Genomic DNA, 17,343 nt, shown 5'->3' with positions numbered 1-17,343 from the left:
CCTCTCCCTTTTGGTCACCCTGCACTATGACACTCCTTGGCAGCAGCCCTGGGGACAGAGGTCTGGGAGCAGTGGTGGCCAACTACGACTGCTATAAGCCCTAGGAGTCCATTTCAGCTCCAATGCTGACCCCAAGAAATGCCACTGTCCAGGGCGCCCAAAAGGACAGAGATGGGGGAGGGGATATAGGTAGGTGGAGGAAGTTGGCACACTCTTGCGGTTGTAAGTTGTAAGATGAGTTGAAAGTGCTCAAATTTCGTCCATATGACCACAGTGGTGCTGCAGTGGCCATAACTTCAAGGACCATTGCCCTTGAATGGTTAAGTACAGTATCATTCATTCAGTGTCAGCATAATTTCAAATATTTTTGAATGAATGGTTATTAAACAAGGACTACCTGGAGTTGTGTCTTTTTTTCCCAAATATTGCTGTGACAAAATGCTGTTGCATGCCAACTCTTGATTATATTGTCAATGAAGCCAAAAATTAGGGTGTATCAAATTTCTTTGTTGGTGATATTAATCTACAATTTCCTCAGTGTAACAATGCCCCAGAAGTTCCACATAAAACTCTTGTGTCCAGCTATATCATGAGAGTACGGATATGATTCAAGGTGATCATGTGTGCAATCACATTAAATGATTCGTACAGTTTGCTTCAGACATGAGGACTACTGTGGTTCAAAATAAAATTTAAAAATAACAATACACCACCTATTAGAAATCAGATTCTGGAAGAAAATTCCAAACGAACAATGTGCAAATGTCATTTGTTTCCAGAAATTACACCCACCCACCCCTCACACACACGTCAGTATGATTGGAAGATCCTCAAGAGATTTAGATCACAAGATTCCCCAACATAATCCAGACAGCCAAATGCAATTTCACATGTGCAGCCAAACTTCCCTTTTTCTTGGCTATTTGGGGGCAGCCCAGATTGCACAGCACACACTCAATGCTGCTTAAACCATATGCTCCTTTTCCAAATGATGGAAATTAACTTTTGCCACATTGGTCGCTAGCATTTCCAGAAGAAAGCTAGCAAAGAGGGGGTAGTAAAATGTTTAGCAAAAGGCCAGAGAGGGTGTTTCGCATCTTAAGTCTGGTTCCAAATTATTTCAACAGTGTGAGCATTTGGCTACAGAAAACCTTTTATCACATTTTGTGGCTGCCCATTAGGTGCTATAATATATCCCAGACTTTGCTCACCAATTCACTAGCTAATGTAGCATGTAACTATCCCTGGGATTTGAAATGAATATTTCTAAATCAGAGGAAGTAATAGTACCACTTTAATGCACATTGGTTAGACCAGTGGTGGCGAACCTATGGCACGGGTGCCAGAGACGGCACTCGGAGCCCTCTCTGTGGGCACACGTGCCATTGCCCCAGCCTCCCCTGCCCCCAGGACCCCCTTCTCTCCAGCAGCCCCCCTGAAGGAGCAGTGCAGCCAAGAACATGGCAGCCAGGCAGCGTAGACAAGACTCTGCCATCACACCCCATTGTGCACAGCTGATGCTGCAGGGTGCGGGCAGAGGGCGTGACCGCCATAGCGCTGCTGGGCTGCCTGGGCGATCTGCGGTGGGCCCTGGAGGCGGTGAGTGGCCCTGCGGGCAGGCGGGGCGGGGCAGGGGGTGGAGCTGGGGCGGGGGCCAGTTTTTGGGCACTCGGTCTCTAAAAGGTTCGCCATCACTGGGTTAGACTCTCAAGTTATTCTGTTTGGGCATCAGATTTTAAGTCTGATGTTAAAAAAAATAGAACAGGTTATGGAATGACAATAGATCTTACAAGGAAAGACGGGGGAGTGGAAACTTTTAGTAAAGAAGCAGAGAGCAGCCATATTTCCTCTGGCAGCTTCACCATATTTCCTTATCACTTCCTTATCATATCCACTTTGCATTTGAAAGTAAAAAATTGTGTGTGTGTGTGTGTGTGTGTGTTTATACAAACATACAGTATATACATACTAGAGTTATATTAAGTATGTGCAATGATGTGAAATGTCTTAGAAACTGAAAAAGAAACCTAGATGTCTGGTTAGAATAGATAGCTAATGTTTAATAGTCAGGAGTGCCTGGATTAAAGCAACTGCTGTTTAGGCTGGTCCAGATCTCCAAGCCCTTTGCTAGTTACCAATGGAGAATCTGGCTTGAAGGAATTAGATTCTCTTATTTCTCAACTCAGAATGGCCCAGGAAAACAGTGCCCAAGGACTCGAGCAGTGTTTCCAAACCTTGGCAATTTTAAGATATGTGGACTTTCAGAATTTCCCAGATAGCATGTAGATCTTGGTTAGTTTTCATCTTAGTTAGAGTGTTTTGGAGGGGTATATCTAAGAATGTTATTTGAATTCAGCCCCTTTGCTTTATTTCTTCATCTATTGCAGGGGTCTTCAAACTTGGCCCTTTTATGACTCGTGGACTTCAACTCCCAGAAGACCCCTGATCTATTAAGGCCAGAAAACGGAGTTCAGTAGTCAAGTTAAGCCTCCTCTAGGAATTGTGTCAGCAAGTGGAGTAGAGCAGACTACTGCACTAAGCCACAATATGGTTTGAGTATAACACATTATGTAGGCACAGCACTTGTGTTCTGCTGTCCGGTTTCTAGTCAACCCTCAGCCATGAAATTCATCTGGTGACTTTGAGCCGTTTGTTCTCACAGCACAACCTACCTCACAACATGGTTGCAGAAAAAAGGAGGTTTTGCTACATGTACCATCTTGGGCTCCAGAAATCTGATAAACAAGCACATGTAGTTCCTGAGTTATGACCAACCTGAAAAGGGGGATTTACAACCCAACTCCAAAGTTTTGACAACGTTCTGGGGTCATGTGACTACATATTACAACAATTTTGCTGAAAACTGTTACCTCTGGTTTACAGCAAAAACCACCTCCAAAGCGAACCCATTGGTTTGCTTAATAACCATATTCACTTAACCGCAAAAAACATAAATTAGTAAAATTTATGACCATTACAACAAACAACTGTAGTGGGCAGACATTACGGTCCTATGTAGAGGACTACCTATAATTCTGTTTAGTGTGCTATTGTGGGCCCAGCCAGAGAGTTGGAGCTTGTAACAAAATGTCAGCCCCCAAATTCTCCCAAGATGCCTGGATGATGTGCATTCATTACAAGTGTGCAATTATAGGTAGTCCTCAACTTATAATGGAGCCCAAAGTTTCTGTTGCTAAGCAAGACAATTGTCAACTGAATTTTACCTCATTTTACAACTTTTGTTGACATAGTTAAGTGAATCGTTGCAATTGTTAAGTTAGTAACACATTTGTTAAGTGAATCTGGCTTGCCCATTGACTTTGTCAGGATGCAAAAGGTAATCAAATGACCCCAAGACAGTGCAATTGTCATAAATATGAACCAGATGCCAAGCATCCAAATTTTGGTCATGTGACCAGGAGGATGCTTAAAGTCCTAAGTCATAAGTCACATTGTAACATTCAACAGCCACTAGATGAACTGTTGTAAGTTGAAGACTTGTATGTTAATTAGGAACAGTTGCTTCCCAAACTCTAAAGCAGCGGCTCCCAACCTTTTGGACACCAGGGATTAGTTCCATGGATAAAGGTTTTTCCGCGGAATGGGTGTGTTTTGCATGCTGCCTGCATCCCGCGGATGGGGCTTCACTTGTTTCCACGGCCCGGTTGCTGGCATACTGAGGCCCAGTGCCAGTCCACGGACCCAGGATTGGGGATCCCTACTCTAAAGCAAAGATCCCAGAGAGGTCATTGATTGAACACAGTATCCAGCATCCAAAGCATGCATTTATTCCTGAATCATAGGCAAAATTGGAGCTCTACCTTGTATTAAAGCCTTGGATTGGAAAAACCCATTAAGCAAGAAAACAGGATTTTCTGCATGCTGTGAATTTATTCTATGGCATGTTTGCAACAAGCTTAATATTAACATTAACAGCCCTTTTGGTTTTTAGTGGATCAATGTCTTCTCTAAACCCAGAAAATGGGTTTAGTAATCAAATGAATTATGTAGTGTGAACAAAGCCTATACTTACACAATTTGGGAACAAACTGATCTAATTCTGATTTGGTCCGAGGGATGGAAGTGACTGCACTCACACTTTAAATTTCCTAGGTAGATAATCTGGAGAACACCTGATGTGGCAATACACTACATATGCAAAGCTGCTACACAAGGATTGTAACACTCAGCCTGACATTCCCAGCCACTGATATAAAGAGAAACACATAACCTAATGACTAGGCAGGTGGACTGAGGAGGTATTATAAGGCATTGATCTTTGTGAGGTAGTCCTTGGAACTTGGAAACTGTTGAAGGATACTAGGAAACTGTTGAAGGATACTAGGGCTACTGCAGGCTCTTTGAAGTTTCATTGGCCACTGCTGTCTCTCCTCCTTTATTTGGACATGCTGGGAATCAGGCATGAGACATTTGGCATCCAGGTGTGTGGTGACTGTACTGCAATTTCTGCCACGTGACAATTTAATTTTTCATTGCATAGTTTGAAGTTCTGTTAAAAGCAAACATTAAAACACCAAGAGCTTGGGATGTATTGAAGGTTAACAGCAAAATAATATGCGCCATCAGGGTCTCATGACATCCAACTAGTGCAAAGTGCTATTTATTATTAATCCTTTTTATTAATATACTCACCTCTTTGAGCGGGTGGCTAGGAGGGTGGGTGAACAAGCTCTGAAGAAGGAATTTGCCTCCTAACTTCAACTGATCTTGCCTTCTAGCTCCACATCTTGGTTTGTCAGCTTTACACACATCTTCTGCAGAATGCTATGCATTGCCAGCAATACTGATGTTCTCCAGATGCATTGTGATTGCAACTTCTACGGGCAAAGTATGTCTTAGTCCAGTATTTTGCTTCTCTTTAGAGAAAGATGTATCTCCTGCCATTAGCCCCCACAACTGGTATTTGAAGACATGGTGCCTCAACTTAAAAGATAATCTTGAGCCTTGAGACTGATAGCCTTTAATCTAAAGCATGGTGGCTCTAATTCAGTATTTCATGGGCTAAGCATGTGCCATGTGGAAAACCATTTTCTATTCTAACTTCCTTCTAATCTCTGGATGAGCCATGTCATAGTGTTTGAAGTAAGGGACAAGGACTTTTCCATTTATTTTCTTCATGTCATGTATATGGCATACACCTGAATCATTCTACTTCTGGCCTTTTTGTAGCTTGCTCCCTTCCTTGCCTCGTTAATTTTAATGTTAATATTTATGACCTTATTTTTAATGTTTTACCTTATTTCTACTGTTGTAAGCTGCATAGAGTTGTTTCTAGGTAAGATGGGGTGGATATAAATAACAAAATAAAACAAAACAAATCAGAAGCTTATGCAACTCCCAGTCACTTTGATTGTCCACTTCTGTAGTTCCAGCTCAATTACGTTAATTTTTAAATATGGCAACCAGAACCATACCTAGATTTCCAGGTGTGGTCGTACCCTAGATTTATATAAGCGTGCTACAATGTTGACGATCTTTAATTCCTTCTTTATTTTCCTAGTTGGAGTTTGTCATTCCCACAACATTCATATACATCAGCATCTTCACCGATGTACCCTTTATGACCCCAATATAATTTTCCTGGTTAGTAACACACAGTTCAGGTTCCAGCTGTGTATATGAAAAATTAATGTAGAGTGTTTTGCCCCCAATGAATCATTTTATACTTACTTGTTCTGCCGATCTCTGCTTGTATGTACCTTTTCTTCCCCCTCCCATTCCAATATCTGAACGTTTCCCAGGACTCTTGAGAAACAGCAAGGTCAGAGATTCTTCAACTTTGCTCAGAGGCTACCCACCAGGCTGATTGTCAAGGATATCATGATCCTTCTAAGGATCAAATCCAATATTTTCACTGGCAAGTATCAACTCTCCTTCCCAAAGAGAAGAATAAGTAGACAGAACTTCTGGAAAAATTAGAATCCTGCAGCTAGATTGGACTGATATCTCCCTCTTTTTTAATAAAAATGTACGTTCAGCCTTCTGAATATAATGGCTCTTGGTCAGGGTATCATCATCATGCCTAACCACATCTTGCTTGCCCTTTTCTAATTTATATCATGACCCTTCGTGCAATCTATGCCTTGTTGTATGCTTGGGAAGAGCTTTGTTTTCCATGTTCCTGGACATCACAGAAGCTCAGACAGTGAGTCAGGGAACGGGGGAGGGTTTGGGGAGTGCACACAGTGAGAGACTAGTAACTACACCTCCCTCCTTCTATAGGAAAATTGTATTGCCTCAACAAGAAGGGAAAACTATTCCTAACATGGCTGTCAACTGATGGAGAGGCCAACCAGGAAGATCTTCAAGACCAAACATTCCCACATATAAAAACGAGGCAGGTTAGGAACTTGATTCCTCTTTGGAAATTAGATGGCTTCTTCCAGGAAGATTAATTTCCACTCTCCTGCTTGGAGTTAGAGGGTGGGCTTACTATTTTAATACACAATTTTGGAAAAAAACAGAGCCTGGAACTAGGGAAGAAGCAATGTAGGTATTAGAAGGGGAAGATGGTGTTTAGAGTAGCAAGGGAGGGCAGTCCTTTTTCTCAGATCCCCTCCCCAGGGTAGCAACAGTGAGTCCCAGCCACCTTGAGGGGTCTGATGGCAATCTGGTCTGAGGTTTCTCCCTCTCCACAAACCAGAAGACTGTTCCATTTGGCTCCCCCTGGGCCAAGCAGAATCCCTGAATATTATTTATTTTAAAGAGTCAACATTTATTGTGCAAGAAAAAAAAAAGCCGAGAGACCAAAGGATTGCATCGCCTTTCAGAGAGAGACGGGCAGCAAAGGCAGCAGTGGATGTTGGCAAGGCAAGGAGTAACATTCCCCCAAGCAACCCATCAGGTGCAAGGACCTATTGCACACTCTGGCTCATTCCAACAATGGCTCAGACACTTCCTTCTCTTGGCCTGCTTGACGGCGCCAGTCAGTCTCCAACCCCACTTTAATGGAGTAATGGCACCCAGCCTGCTTCAGCCAAGTCGCCTTCAACTATACAGAGTGACCCACAGATGTACCACAAGCAGCCTTTCATAATTGCTCTCCCTCCAAAAGAAAAAAGAAAAGATTCATCCCATTCTACAAGAGGTCTGGTTCTCTTGTAAACCATTCCTGGTCGTGCAGGTGGGCTTGTCCACTGAGAGGAAGAGCTAGAGGAGAGCCCAGGGGGGCAATGTAATCTAGCCATTTTCAAGCCCAGAGAGAGCATCCCCTACATCTCTCTCTCCTTGGCTTGTAAGTGTTGGGTCCGGCCCATTATGCAATCTCCTTGATCCTATGGATGTAGTTGTGCAGCTCCTCGGGCTCCTGCAACCCTATGTCTTGACAGACCCACTCCAAGTCCTCCTCGTCTGCTATAGGAATAGAATTATAGGCCAGTTCCTCGGAGGGCATGGTGGCAAATGTAGTAAATTTGACGCGCTTACGCTTGGAAGTGGGAGAATTGAGCGGGTCCTCACTCTGGTCCCTGGTGGAGCCCCCAGAAGAGCCATCCCCTCGCCCATGAACCTGACTCTGCACACTGGTTTGCGAGGAGCCGCTGCTGTGGTGGTCACCATGACAGCAGGTCTGCACGTTCTCCAGTGGGTTGCCTGGGCTCTCAGGCTGAGGAGAAAGATCATTCTGGGCCCGCAACGGTTGTCCATTTCCCAAGAAGACCCAGTGGTGGGAGTGGTCCATGTTGGTTTGTCCTTCTGGAGGAATCCGTTTGTGCCGGTACTTGAGTACAAAGACAATACAATTAATAAGGAACACCAGAATGGCTAAACAGAAGACACCGAGCAGGGCATACATGCCTATTTCCAGGTCTGTGAGTCCTCGAGGGACTTGCACATAGCCAGTGGGAATGGTTGGGAAGTCCTCAGTTGGAAGGATGACGCTGGGTGCCCAACTCTCCTGACTTGGCACCAGAGGCCACTCTACTTCCACCCGTGGTGTGGTGCGAGGCATACTCTTCTCCCGTCCAGGTCGGCTAGGAGTTTGGACAGGCTCATAGTCATAGGTGGGTTCCTCCTCAGAGCTGAAATGCACGCGGACATTGGCCAATGTGGTGGCCAGCACGCTCTTGCGTTTGGTCTTCTGACAGCTCTCGCATATCAGCAGCTCAGCTCTGATCAGTTCGCCAGACCCTTCCCCTTCAGCTCTCACTAGTGGGAAGGTCCGCTCGGGCATCACCGATACCACTGACCTGTCCTGGCTTGTCACCACTAGTGTGTAATCCTTTGGATCATACAAAGAGAGGGGAGCAATTGTGCCATCGCTGTACGACACCCAGAGACTGAGCAGAGCTTCCTATTTGGGAAAAAAAAAAGACAAAACTGTTTGGAACCACCCCATAAGCTTTTGCACAAGCATGTATTTTTGGGTCTCGGAGGAGACCCCAAAGGACTTAAATCATGGACCTGATGCAACCTCTGGAGAGTGGAACCTTTTAGTTATGGACAACCCAGTTCAAAATGCATGCCTCATCATTCCATTCAATAGAAAATGAGTTTCTGGTTTTTTTAAGTCTTTATTTAAGAACTCTCCTACCTTAGGAACTACAGAACATTCTGGAATATCTTTCCTCCCATTTATTTATTTATTTATTCATTATTTATTTATTTATTTATTTATTTTATTGGCCGACCAAGTTACCACAGGCATAAAGATACATCTATTTTAAATTAAAACCAAGATTAAAATCAGGAGCATGTGGGGAGGGCGGGGGCGGAATTGGGGGAGGTGGGATCTGTTGTTATCTGATCAACCCCCTCCACTGTTCCCCCAATAGGGGCCCAGGCCAACTGGCAGAGCCAGGTCTTTAGGCCTTTATGAAAGGATAGAAGGGTTGGGGCCAACCTCACATGCGGGGGGGGGGGGGAGATGTTCCAGAGGGCAGGAGCAACAACAGAGAAGGCCCTCCTCCTGGACCCCGCCAGCCGGAATAATCGGGCTGACGGGACCCACAGCAGGCTTCCTCTGCTGGCACTAGTGGGATGGGCCAATCCCAGTGGAGTGAGACAGTCCCTCAAGCAACCTGGACCAATTGATATGTTTGGGATGCCAGGACAGAAAAGTCATGAATAGTTGTCAAGCTCAATTTCAGAAAAGCTTCTTTGCCAATACCCACTGATCAAGGAAGACATAGCAAGGCGTCCTTTGATCACCCAGAACCTGGGATCCCCAGTTTCAAAACCACCACTCTCTATCAGTCCTAATTCCCCAATTTCCACTGTTTTCATCCATCCATCTGTGTGTTTCTATATTCTATATTAAACCTTCCCCAACCAGTTACCCTCCAGATAGTCTGGAATGCAAATTCCCATCGTCCCCATTTAGTGCACACTAACCTGTCCTTTTGCCCAAATCGGTCTCTCTTTTGTCTCATTTATTTATACCCAATCACAATCTTCTCAGTTTTCCATATTCACCCAATAGGAAAAACCATACATTTGGATTAACGAAAGGAAATTGGTGTGTTTGCTTACATAAATAAATCATATAATGTCTAATTGCAGGGGGTGGCAATGCAGCCTTGGTGGATATCCTGCTGCCTAACAACATCCTCAAATGATATCTAATTGATGCCAAAATAAAAGACAACATCCAGAAGGCTGGCCCTACGTCACTATTATTAAGAACGACAGTTAAATCTGTTTCATAGGTAGTCCTTGACTTACAATCAGAATTGAAACCAGAAGTCAGTTAATTGAGTTGCGCCGGATTTTATGACCTTTTTTGTCATGGTTGTTAAGTGAATAACACGGTCACTAAGTGAATGTGACTTCCCCCATTGACTTAGCTTATTGGAAGCCTGCTAGGAAGGTCATAAATGGAGATCCCATGACCACAGGATGCTGCAACCATTGTAAATACATGCAGTTGCCTAATTCCTGAAATTGATCACATGACTTTAGAAGTGCTACAACAGTGCTGTGGTCACTTCAAATGGTCATTAAACAAATGGTTGCAAGTGAAGGATTACCTGTATTTTGTAGGGCTTTTGAAGCCTATAAGGCTATTTATGTCACCCTTGCTAGGGAGGGAGCATCGACGTGGTATTATTCTTCTGTGATTTTTATTTTATTTTATTTTAATTGGTTGCATCAAACATTTTGCCATGGCTCTATGTTTTCTTTTCGTACAGTTTACTCTGTAAACTGCTTGGAATCATTTGGAATATATAGACCATACGTAATATACTCTATCAAACTATCAAATAAACATTTATGAGGCTACAGAAATCTTGTAAAAATTTCCTTCACTAGTAAGCTACCTTCTCCTATACATAGGCAGGTTGAGTTCACACAAGAATCTAAGCAACAACATTAACCAATTAAAAGCAATGATGTTTAGCAAGTTGTGTAAATGCAACTGCTAGATCTTTAACTGACTTTGTTCAGCTTACTGTGCAAACCCAGTGACGTGATAATATATCGTGAGAAGAATTTTGCTGTAATTTTCAGTGATTAAAAAAATCCACTAAAAAAGAAAAAAAACTCACTAAGCATATATTTGTCTGAATCTTTTAAAGATTCAGACTCTCTCTGATAAACTAGAGTTTTCCTTCCACATAAATACACAGAAAAATTAGGTCTTCTGTTAGGGAAATCTTTTGAGATGTACTTTGTTCAGCCCAAGATCCATCTTTCCCGTGGCATCCTAGTTCTCTATCTACCGAGAATGTTCTCAGGTGAAGCAGCCTCCCATCCCATGGGCCTCTCTCTGCAGTCTGAACAGAACAGTTGGCCTTCTCTTTGGCTCTCTGTGAGAATGGAGCCAATCCATATGGGTTTCCCTTGAGTCTTGAGGGCTTCTGGGAACTACAGGGTGAGACTATTTCCTTAAAGTGGTCAACATTACCTGCTTGGAGAAATTGAGAGTCTGCTGGGCTGTTGTCTTGGCCACAATGGTGTGGCTATTCCCAGGGCTGGCATGAAGGGAAAGGGAGAGGTTTGAGACCACCTGAGCTTTCAATTCCACAATGGTAACCTTCTCATCAACCACAGTCACTGGTGTCTCACCAAGGACAGCTTCCATAAGTGGAGAAACTACCTGTAGAAAAAATGGGTTCCCTCATTGATAAAGAATTATGACTGAGGAGTCAGAGAATCAGATTTTTGAAAATGTGAAAACAACCCTATTAAAAGCATAGGAAGAGCACTAAATGAATATTTCTGGATTAAATGGAAGATCCTTCAAATTGAGCATTTTTTTTTCTAATATAATGCAAAATGTTGGTAGCATAAATTGGAGGGGGGGAGTAGAGACTGCAAACAATAGTGCTGAAGGGCAAATGTAGCCTTTTCTTATAAAAAAGATGCTCCAATTTCACCGTTTTTTTTAGTTGACATTTTCTTTTTTTTCTAAGAACCTCTTGAGATAATGGTAGATAGCAGTCAGGATGAAATAGGCCCTGAAATATATTATCCATCTTTCTTTAAAAAAAAAACTTATTCTAATCTAGAACCTGACATTTTTAGGCCCAGCAAGTGGAAGCCAAACATATACTGATGTTCTTAGAATCTAAACTTTCATTTAAAAAAATGAGTATGAAAGGAATAAAATATACCTTGCATTGCTCAATGATAAGCAAGGCTTAATATATATTGCAGCACAAGACATGGATACAACTCTACATCACTGTCATAACTTATTTGTATCATCTTTTCCCTGCACTGAATATGGGTTATCTCACATGAGGAATATGTTTTTATTTTTTTAAAAACAAAGAATACATTAAAGGAAAAGAAATGCCCGTCACAGAACAGCTTCTGAGGTTTTGTAATAGAGGTTCTGGATTGCAAAACTGCCTCCTGAGATCTATAGCCACATTTTCCATTTCTCCCTCTGGAACTGGGCTTCTCATAATAATAGAGCCAGTCCACAGATCATCACCCATTCATGATCTCTCCTTCACATAGACGCACAGAAAATTTTTCAAAGGGTATTTTCTCAGCAGGAGGCACACCCTGACCTTAAGCAGCACTATCTTTGAAGATGGCAGTCTGGGATTTTTGCTTAGGAAAGCAATACAATGTCAAAGCCTGGAATTAATTGAAGTTACAGACATTCCTGGCACAGAGGCAAACCCTGCTCAGAACTGTTCAGGGAGAAAATGCACAGGAGAAAGGCAATGGAGTATGGGTGAGGAATGCAAAATGCAGAATAGAGCTGGAAGGGATCTTGGAGGTCTTCTAGTCCAACCTCCTGCTCAAGTAGGAGACCCTACACCAGTGGTGGCGAACCTATGGCACGGGTGCCAGAGGCGGCACTCAGAGCCCTCTCTGTGGGCACACGCACCGTCGTCCCAGTCCTAGGCCTTCAGCTGGGTTTTATAAAACCTTTTCGCTTTAGGCCTCCGCCGCCGTGTGCAAAAAAAAAAAAAAAGGTTCAATCAATTAGTCAATTTCAACTTCTCGCGGGGAAAAAAAAGATCTTGCAAAGTTGGAATTGATTGATTGAACTTTTTAGTCCCACCCAGTCTGCCGTTACCACCGTAGCCATGCCCACCCAATGGGCCACACCCACCCGGCACCCGACGATGCATCAGTGGGTTTTGGTTTGCAGTTTGGGCACTCGGTCTCTAAAAGGTTCGCCATCACTGACCTATACCATTTCAGACAGGTGGCTGTCCAGTCTTTTCTTAAAAATCTCCAGTGATGAAGCACCCACAACTTCTGACAGCAAGCTGTTCCACTGGTTAATTATTCTCACTGTTAGGAAGTTTCTCCTTCTCCTTAATTCCATGTTGCTTCTCTCCTTGATTAGTTTCCATTTTTACTTATTACATATTTAATTTAAATATTTAATATTACATATTATTATGTAATATGTTATTCCTACTCCCAAATTCACGTTCACTGGTTGCTTACTCCTTGAACTGACTCCACTGAAGATTCCATTAAAAAAAATAAAAGGTGTTGAGCAGAAATATTATGCAGGATTGCTATTCTTGCTCTACAACAGAGCCCCCCAACCTTTCTGGGTTGGCAGAACAGAGCAGGGGGGAGGCAGGGAAAGAGGGGATAATTTTGTGGGAGGGGCACGTGCATGTGCACGTGCATGCACATGCACCCATGACATTCACAGTGTCACTTGCGCGAGTGGGGCCACAAGCACCCACAAGGCTTGCGCAAATGGGGCTACAAGCACCTGCAACGAGGCTCACGCAAGTGGGGCTGCAAGTGCCCACAGCAAGGCTCGTGCGAATGGGGCTGCAAGTGCCCGTAGTGAGGCTTGTGCGAATGGGGACGCGAGCGCCCACAATGAGACTCGCACGCGTGGGGCCATGTGCACACACCGGCCGGCCACTCATGCAACCCAGTGGTGATTAGATTGCCGTGGCCCACAGGTTGGGGTCCCCTGCTCTAGAAAATAAAGAAGTAGGATGGATTGGGTTAGATATTTTTGAAAACAGGATATCCACTTTCTTTGATTCCAAACGTAAGAGACAATAACAAGCAAAGGATTTATGGATATCTGCAAACTATCCTTCCTTCACTTTTGCCATTACAACAGACAGCCTGCTCAGTCTGAGGACAACTTGTGGATCATTTAATGAAAATCCGATGGCATTTACTCGGATTTTGTGCATCCGAGGAATGACAACGATGTCCTTCCTTCCTTCCTTCCTTCCTTCCTTCCTTCCTTCCTTCCTCCCTCCCTCCCTCCCTCCCTCCCTCCCACCCACCCTATCAGACTAATAGAATTTATTTTTTTTGGTTCAGCATTTGATTAGTTTTTACCTTGAACAAAGTAGTGCCCGGCTCCCTGCCAGCTAGTGTTTTGCTATTGACCATGTGTGCCACACGTGGGTTGTCAACCTTCATAAAATCACCAACTAGGTCTGTGACCTCCACCATCCATTCAGGCCCCAACATGGTGACCACCTGATCTGTGCCCTCCGAGGAGGTGGTGTGGAACTGCGTGAACACTTGCAGGGTGGAATGCTGATACTGAAGTGTGCAGCCCCTGCTTTGTCTCCGTTCTTCCTCCTCCTCCTCCTCATCGTCACTCTCCCGTATGGACCTGTGAGAAGTTGAAGGACATCAGCACGGAAAAAGGATTTGGTTGGCAGCTTTCTCAGATGGTCAGGAACCAGCTTATTGACTTCCAAGAAAGACAACCATGAATTTAAGATAACTGTGCCTCTCCTCCCCCCAAATAAGAATTGCCAAGAAAAGAAAGATAAACAAAAAACAGACATGGAATGCCTAGCTTCCTCAGCTTGTCAAGCTGACATTGCCAACTGGAGCTGAAACCAATCCTGAGGATTATACTCCTATCCCAAAGAAATGGATGGATATGATACGCAGTACACTAGTGCAGGGCTTTTCAACCAGTGGTACGGGTACCACCTGTGGTACATTGGCACCTGGCAGGTGGTACGCGACCATCCTAGAAAAGTGGTAGTGGGGGAGGGGAATGAACTGAACCGGTGGCAGCACCGCACAAGCCTGAGCGAGAGATGGCTGGAGCTGCAGGGCTGTCAGGGCTCAGAGGAAGCGCCAGGATCAGTGCCAGGCTCCAGCTGGAAAGCAGCACTGATCCTGGCGCTTCTGCTGAGCCCAGAAGAAGCACCGATCAGCTGGACTGTTGCAGCATCTCCAGGGTCTTGTGATTTACATTCAAATGCTTGGCAACTGATTCATATTTATGACGGTCACAGTGTCCCAGGGTCATGTGAAGTGACCAAAACCTGCTGTAACCACCCAGCAGACGGGGGGGAATAAAAACCAAACACCCCTCACCCCCACTGCCAATCCTCAACAGAAATGCTCACAATAATGAAAACCTCGGACAGGCGTCTTGCTCGGCTGTGGCTTAGGGGGCCTTTTTTCAGTGCCATTGTAACTTCGAACAGTCACTAAGCGAACAGTTGTAAGTCGAGGACTACCTGTACTTTATCACTTTTTTCCTTTTTTTTTTTTTTTTTTNTTTATTTAGGGTGATTTTTAAAAATAATTTTAAATAGAAACACAGCTTCTAATATTCGGTTTTTTAATCTGGTTTTACAGGGGTTTGTATTTTTATGTTTTGTATTTGTACTGTTTTTAATACGCTGTGCACCGCCCTGAGTCCTGCGGGAGAAGGGCGGTATATAAATTAAATTATAATAATAATAATAATAATAATAGTTCTCTATCTACCGAGAATGTTCTCAGGTGAAGCAGCCTCCCATCCCATGGGCCTCTCTCTGCAGTCTGAACAGAACAGTTGGCCTTCTCTTTGGCTCTCTGTGAGAATGGAGCCAATCCATATGGGTTTCCCTTGAGTCTTGAGGGCTTCTGGGAACTACAGGGTGAGACTATTTCCTTAAAGTGGTCAACATTACCTGCTTGGAGAAATTGAGAGTCTGCTGGGCTGTTGTCTTGGCCACAATGGTGTGGCTATTCCCAGGGCTGGCATGAAGGGAAAGGGAGAGGTTTGAAACCACCTGAGCTTTCAATTCCACAATGGTAACCTTCTCATCAACCACAGTCACTGGTGTCTCACCAAGGACAGCTTCCATAAGTGGAGAAACTACCTGTAGAAAAAATGGGTTCCCTCATTGATAAAGAATTATGACTGAGGAGTCAGAGAATCAGATTTTTGAAAATGTGAAAACAACCCTATTAAAAGCATAGGAAGAGCACTAAATGAATATTTCTGGATTAAATGGAAGATTCTTCAAATTGAGCATTTTTTTCCTAATATAATGCAAAATGTTGGTAGCATAAATTGGGGGGGGGGAGTGGAGACTGCAAACAATAGTGCTGAAGGGCAAATGTAGCCTTTTCTTATAAAAAAGATGCTCCAATTTCACCGTTTTTTTTAGTTGACATTTTCTTTTTTTTCTAAGAACCTCTTGAGATAATGGTAGATAGCAGTCAGGATGAAATAGGCCCTGAAATATTTTATCCATCTTTCTTTAAAAAAAAACTTATTCTAACCTAGAACCTGACATTTTTAGGCCCAGCAAGTGGAAGCCAAACATATACTGATGTTCTTAGAATCTAAACTTTCATTTAAAAAAATGAGTATGAAAGGAATAAAATATACCTTGCATTGCTCAATGATAAGCAAGGCTTAATATATATTGCAGCACAAGACATGGATACAACTCTACATCACTGTCATAACTTATTTGTATCATCTTTCCCCTGCACTGAATATGGGTTATCTCACATGAGGAATATGTTTTTATTTTTTAAAAAACAAAGAATACATTAAAGGAAAAGAAATGCCCATCACAGAACGGCTTCTGAGGTTTCGTAATAGAGGTTCTGGATTGCAAAACTGCCTCCTGAGATCTATAGCCACATTTTCCATTTCTCCCTCTGGAACTGGGCTTCTCATAATAATAGAGCCAGTCCACAGATCATCACCCATTCATGGTCTCTCCTTCACATAGACGCACAGAAAATTCTTCAAAGGGTATTTTCTCAGCAGGAGGCACACCCTGACCTTAAGCAGCACTATCTTTGAAGATGGCAGTCTGGGATTTTTGCTTAGGAAAGCAATACAATGTCAAAGCCTGGAATTAATTGAAGTTACAGACATTCCTGGCACAGAGGCAAACCCTGCTCAGAACTGTTCAGGGAGAAAATGCACAGGAGAAAGGCAATGGAGTATGGGTGAGGAATGCAAAATGCAGAATAGAGCTGGAAGGGATCTTGGAGGTCTTCTAGTCCAACCTCCTGCTCAAGTAGGAGACCCTACACCAGTGGTGGCGAACCTATGGCACGGGTGCCAGAGGCGGCACTCAGAGCCCTCTCTGTGGGCACACGCACCGTCATCCCAGTCCTAGGCCTTCAGCTGGGTTTTATAAAACCTTTTCGCTTTAGGCCTTCGCCGCCGTGTGCAAAAAAAAAAAAAAGGTTCAATCAATCAGTCAATTTCAACTTCTCACAGGGAAAAAAAGATCTTGCAAAGTTGGAATTGATTGATTGAACTTTTTAGTCCCACCCAGTCTGCCGTTACCACCGTAGCCATGCCCACCCAATGGGCCACACCCACCCGGCACCCGACGATGCATAAGTGGGGTTTGGGTTGCAGTTTGGGCACTCACTCTCTAAAAGGTTCGCCATCACTGACCTATACCATTTCAGACAGGTGGCTGTCCAGTCTTTTCTTAAAAACCTCCAGTGATGAAGCACCTACAACTTCTGACAGCAAGCTGTTCCACTGGTTAATTATTCTCACTGTTAGGAAGTTTCTCCTTCTCCTTAATTCCATGTTGCTTCTCTCCTTGATTAGTTTCCATTTTTACTTATTACATATTTAATTTAAATATTTAATATTACATATTATTATGTAATATGTTATTCCTACTCCCAAATTCACGTTCACTGGTTGCT

The 17,343-nt window shown here is 43.5% G+C and overlaps 1 protein-coding gene across 1 annotated transcript in view; it reads right to left on the bottom strand.

Moving 5' to 3' along the window:
• Positions 1 to 7,276: 7,276 nt before the first annotated feature.
• TMEM132E (transmembrane protein 132E) overlaps positions 7,277 to 17,343 on the bottom strand; it is a 101,904-nt gene continuing 91,837 nt past the window's right edge. The window contains exons 7-9 of the mRNA XM_029285924.1: positions 13,750 to 14,032; positions 10,865 to 11,056; positions 7,277 to 8,311 (exon numbers count right to left, since the gene is read on the bottom strand). Coding sequence (XP_029141757.1) covers positions 7,277 to 8,311; positions 10,865 to 11,056; positions 13,750 to 14,032 — 1,510 coding nt within the window. The remainder of the gene's footprint in view (positions 8,312 to 10,864; positions 11,057 to 13,749; positions 14,033 to 17,343) is intronic.

The sequence above is a fragment of the Protobothrops mucrosquamatus genome, unplaced genomic scaffold (assembly GCF_001527695.2).
Source record: "Protobothrops mucrosquamatus isolate PMUCROS unplaced genomic scaffold, P.Mucros_1.0 scaffold2528, whole genome shotgun sequence".
In the NCBI taxonomy this organism is placed as follows: domain Eukaryota; kingdom Metazoa; phylum Chordata; class Lepidosauria; order Squamata; family Viperidae; genus Protobothrops; species Protobothrops mucrosquamatus.
Note: the sequence above shows the minus strand (reverse complement) of the source record. Positions and strands in the feature narration are given on the sequence as shown.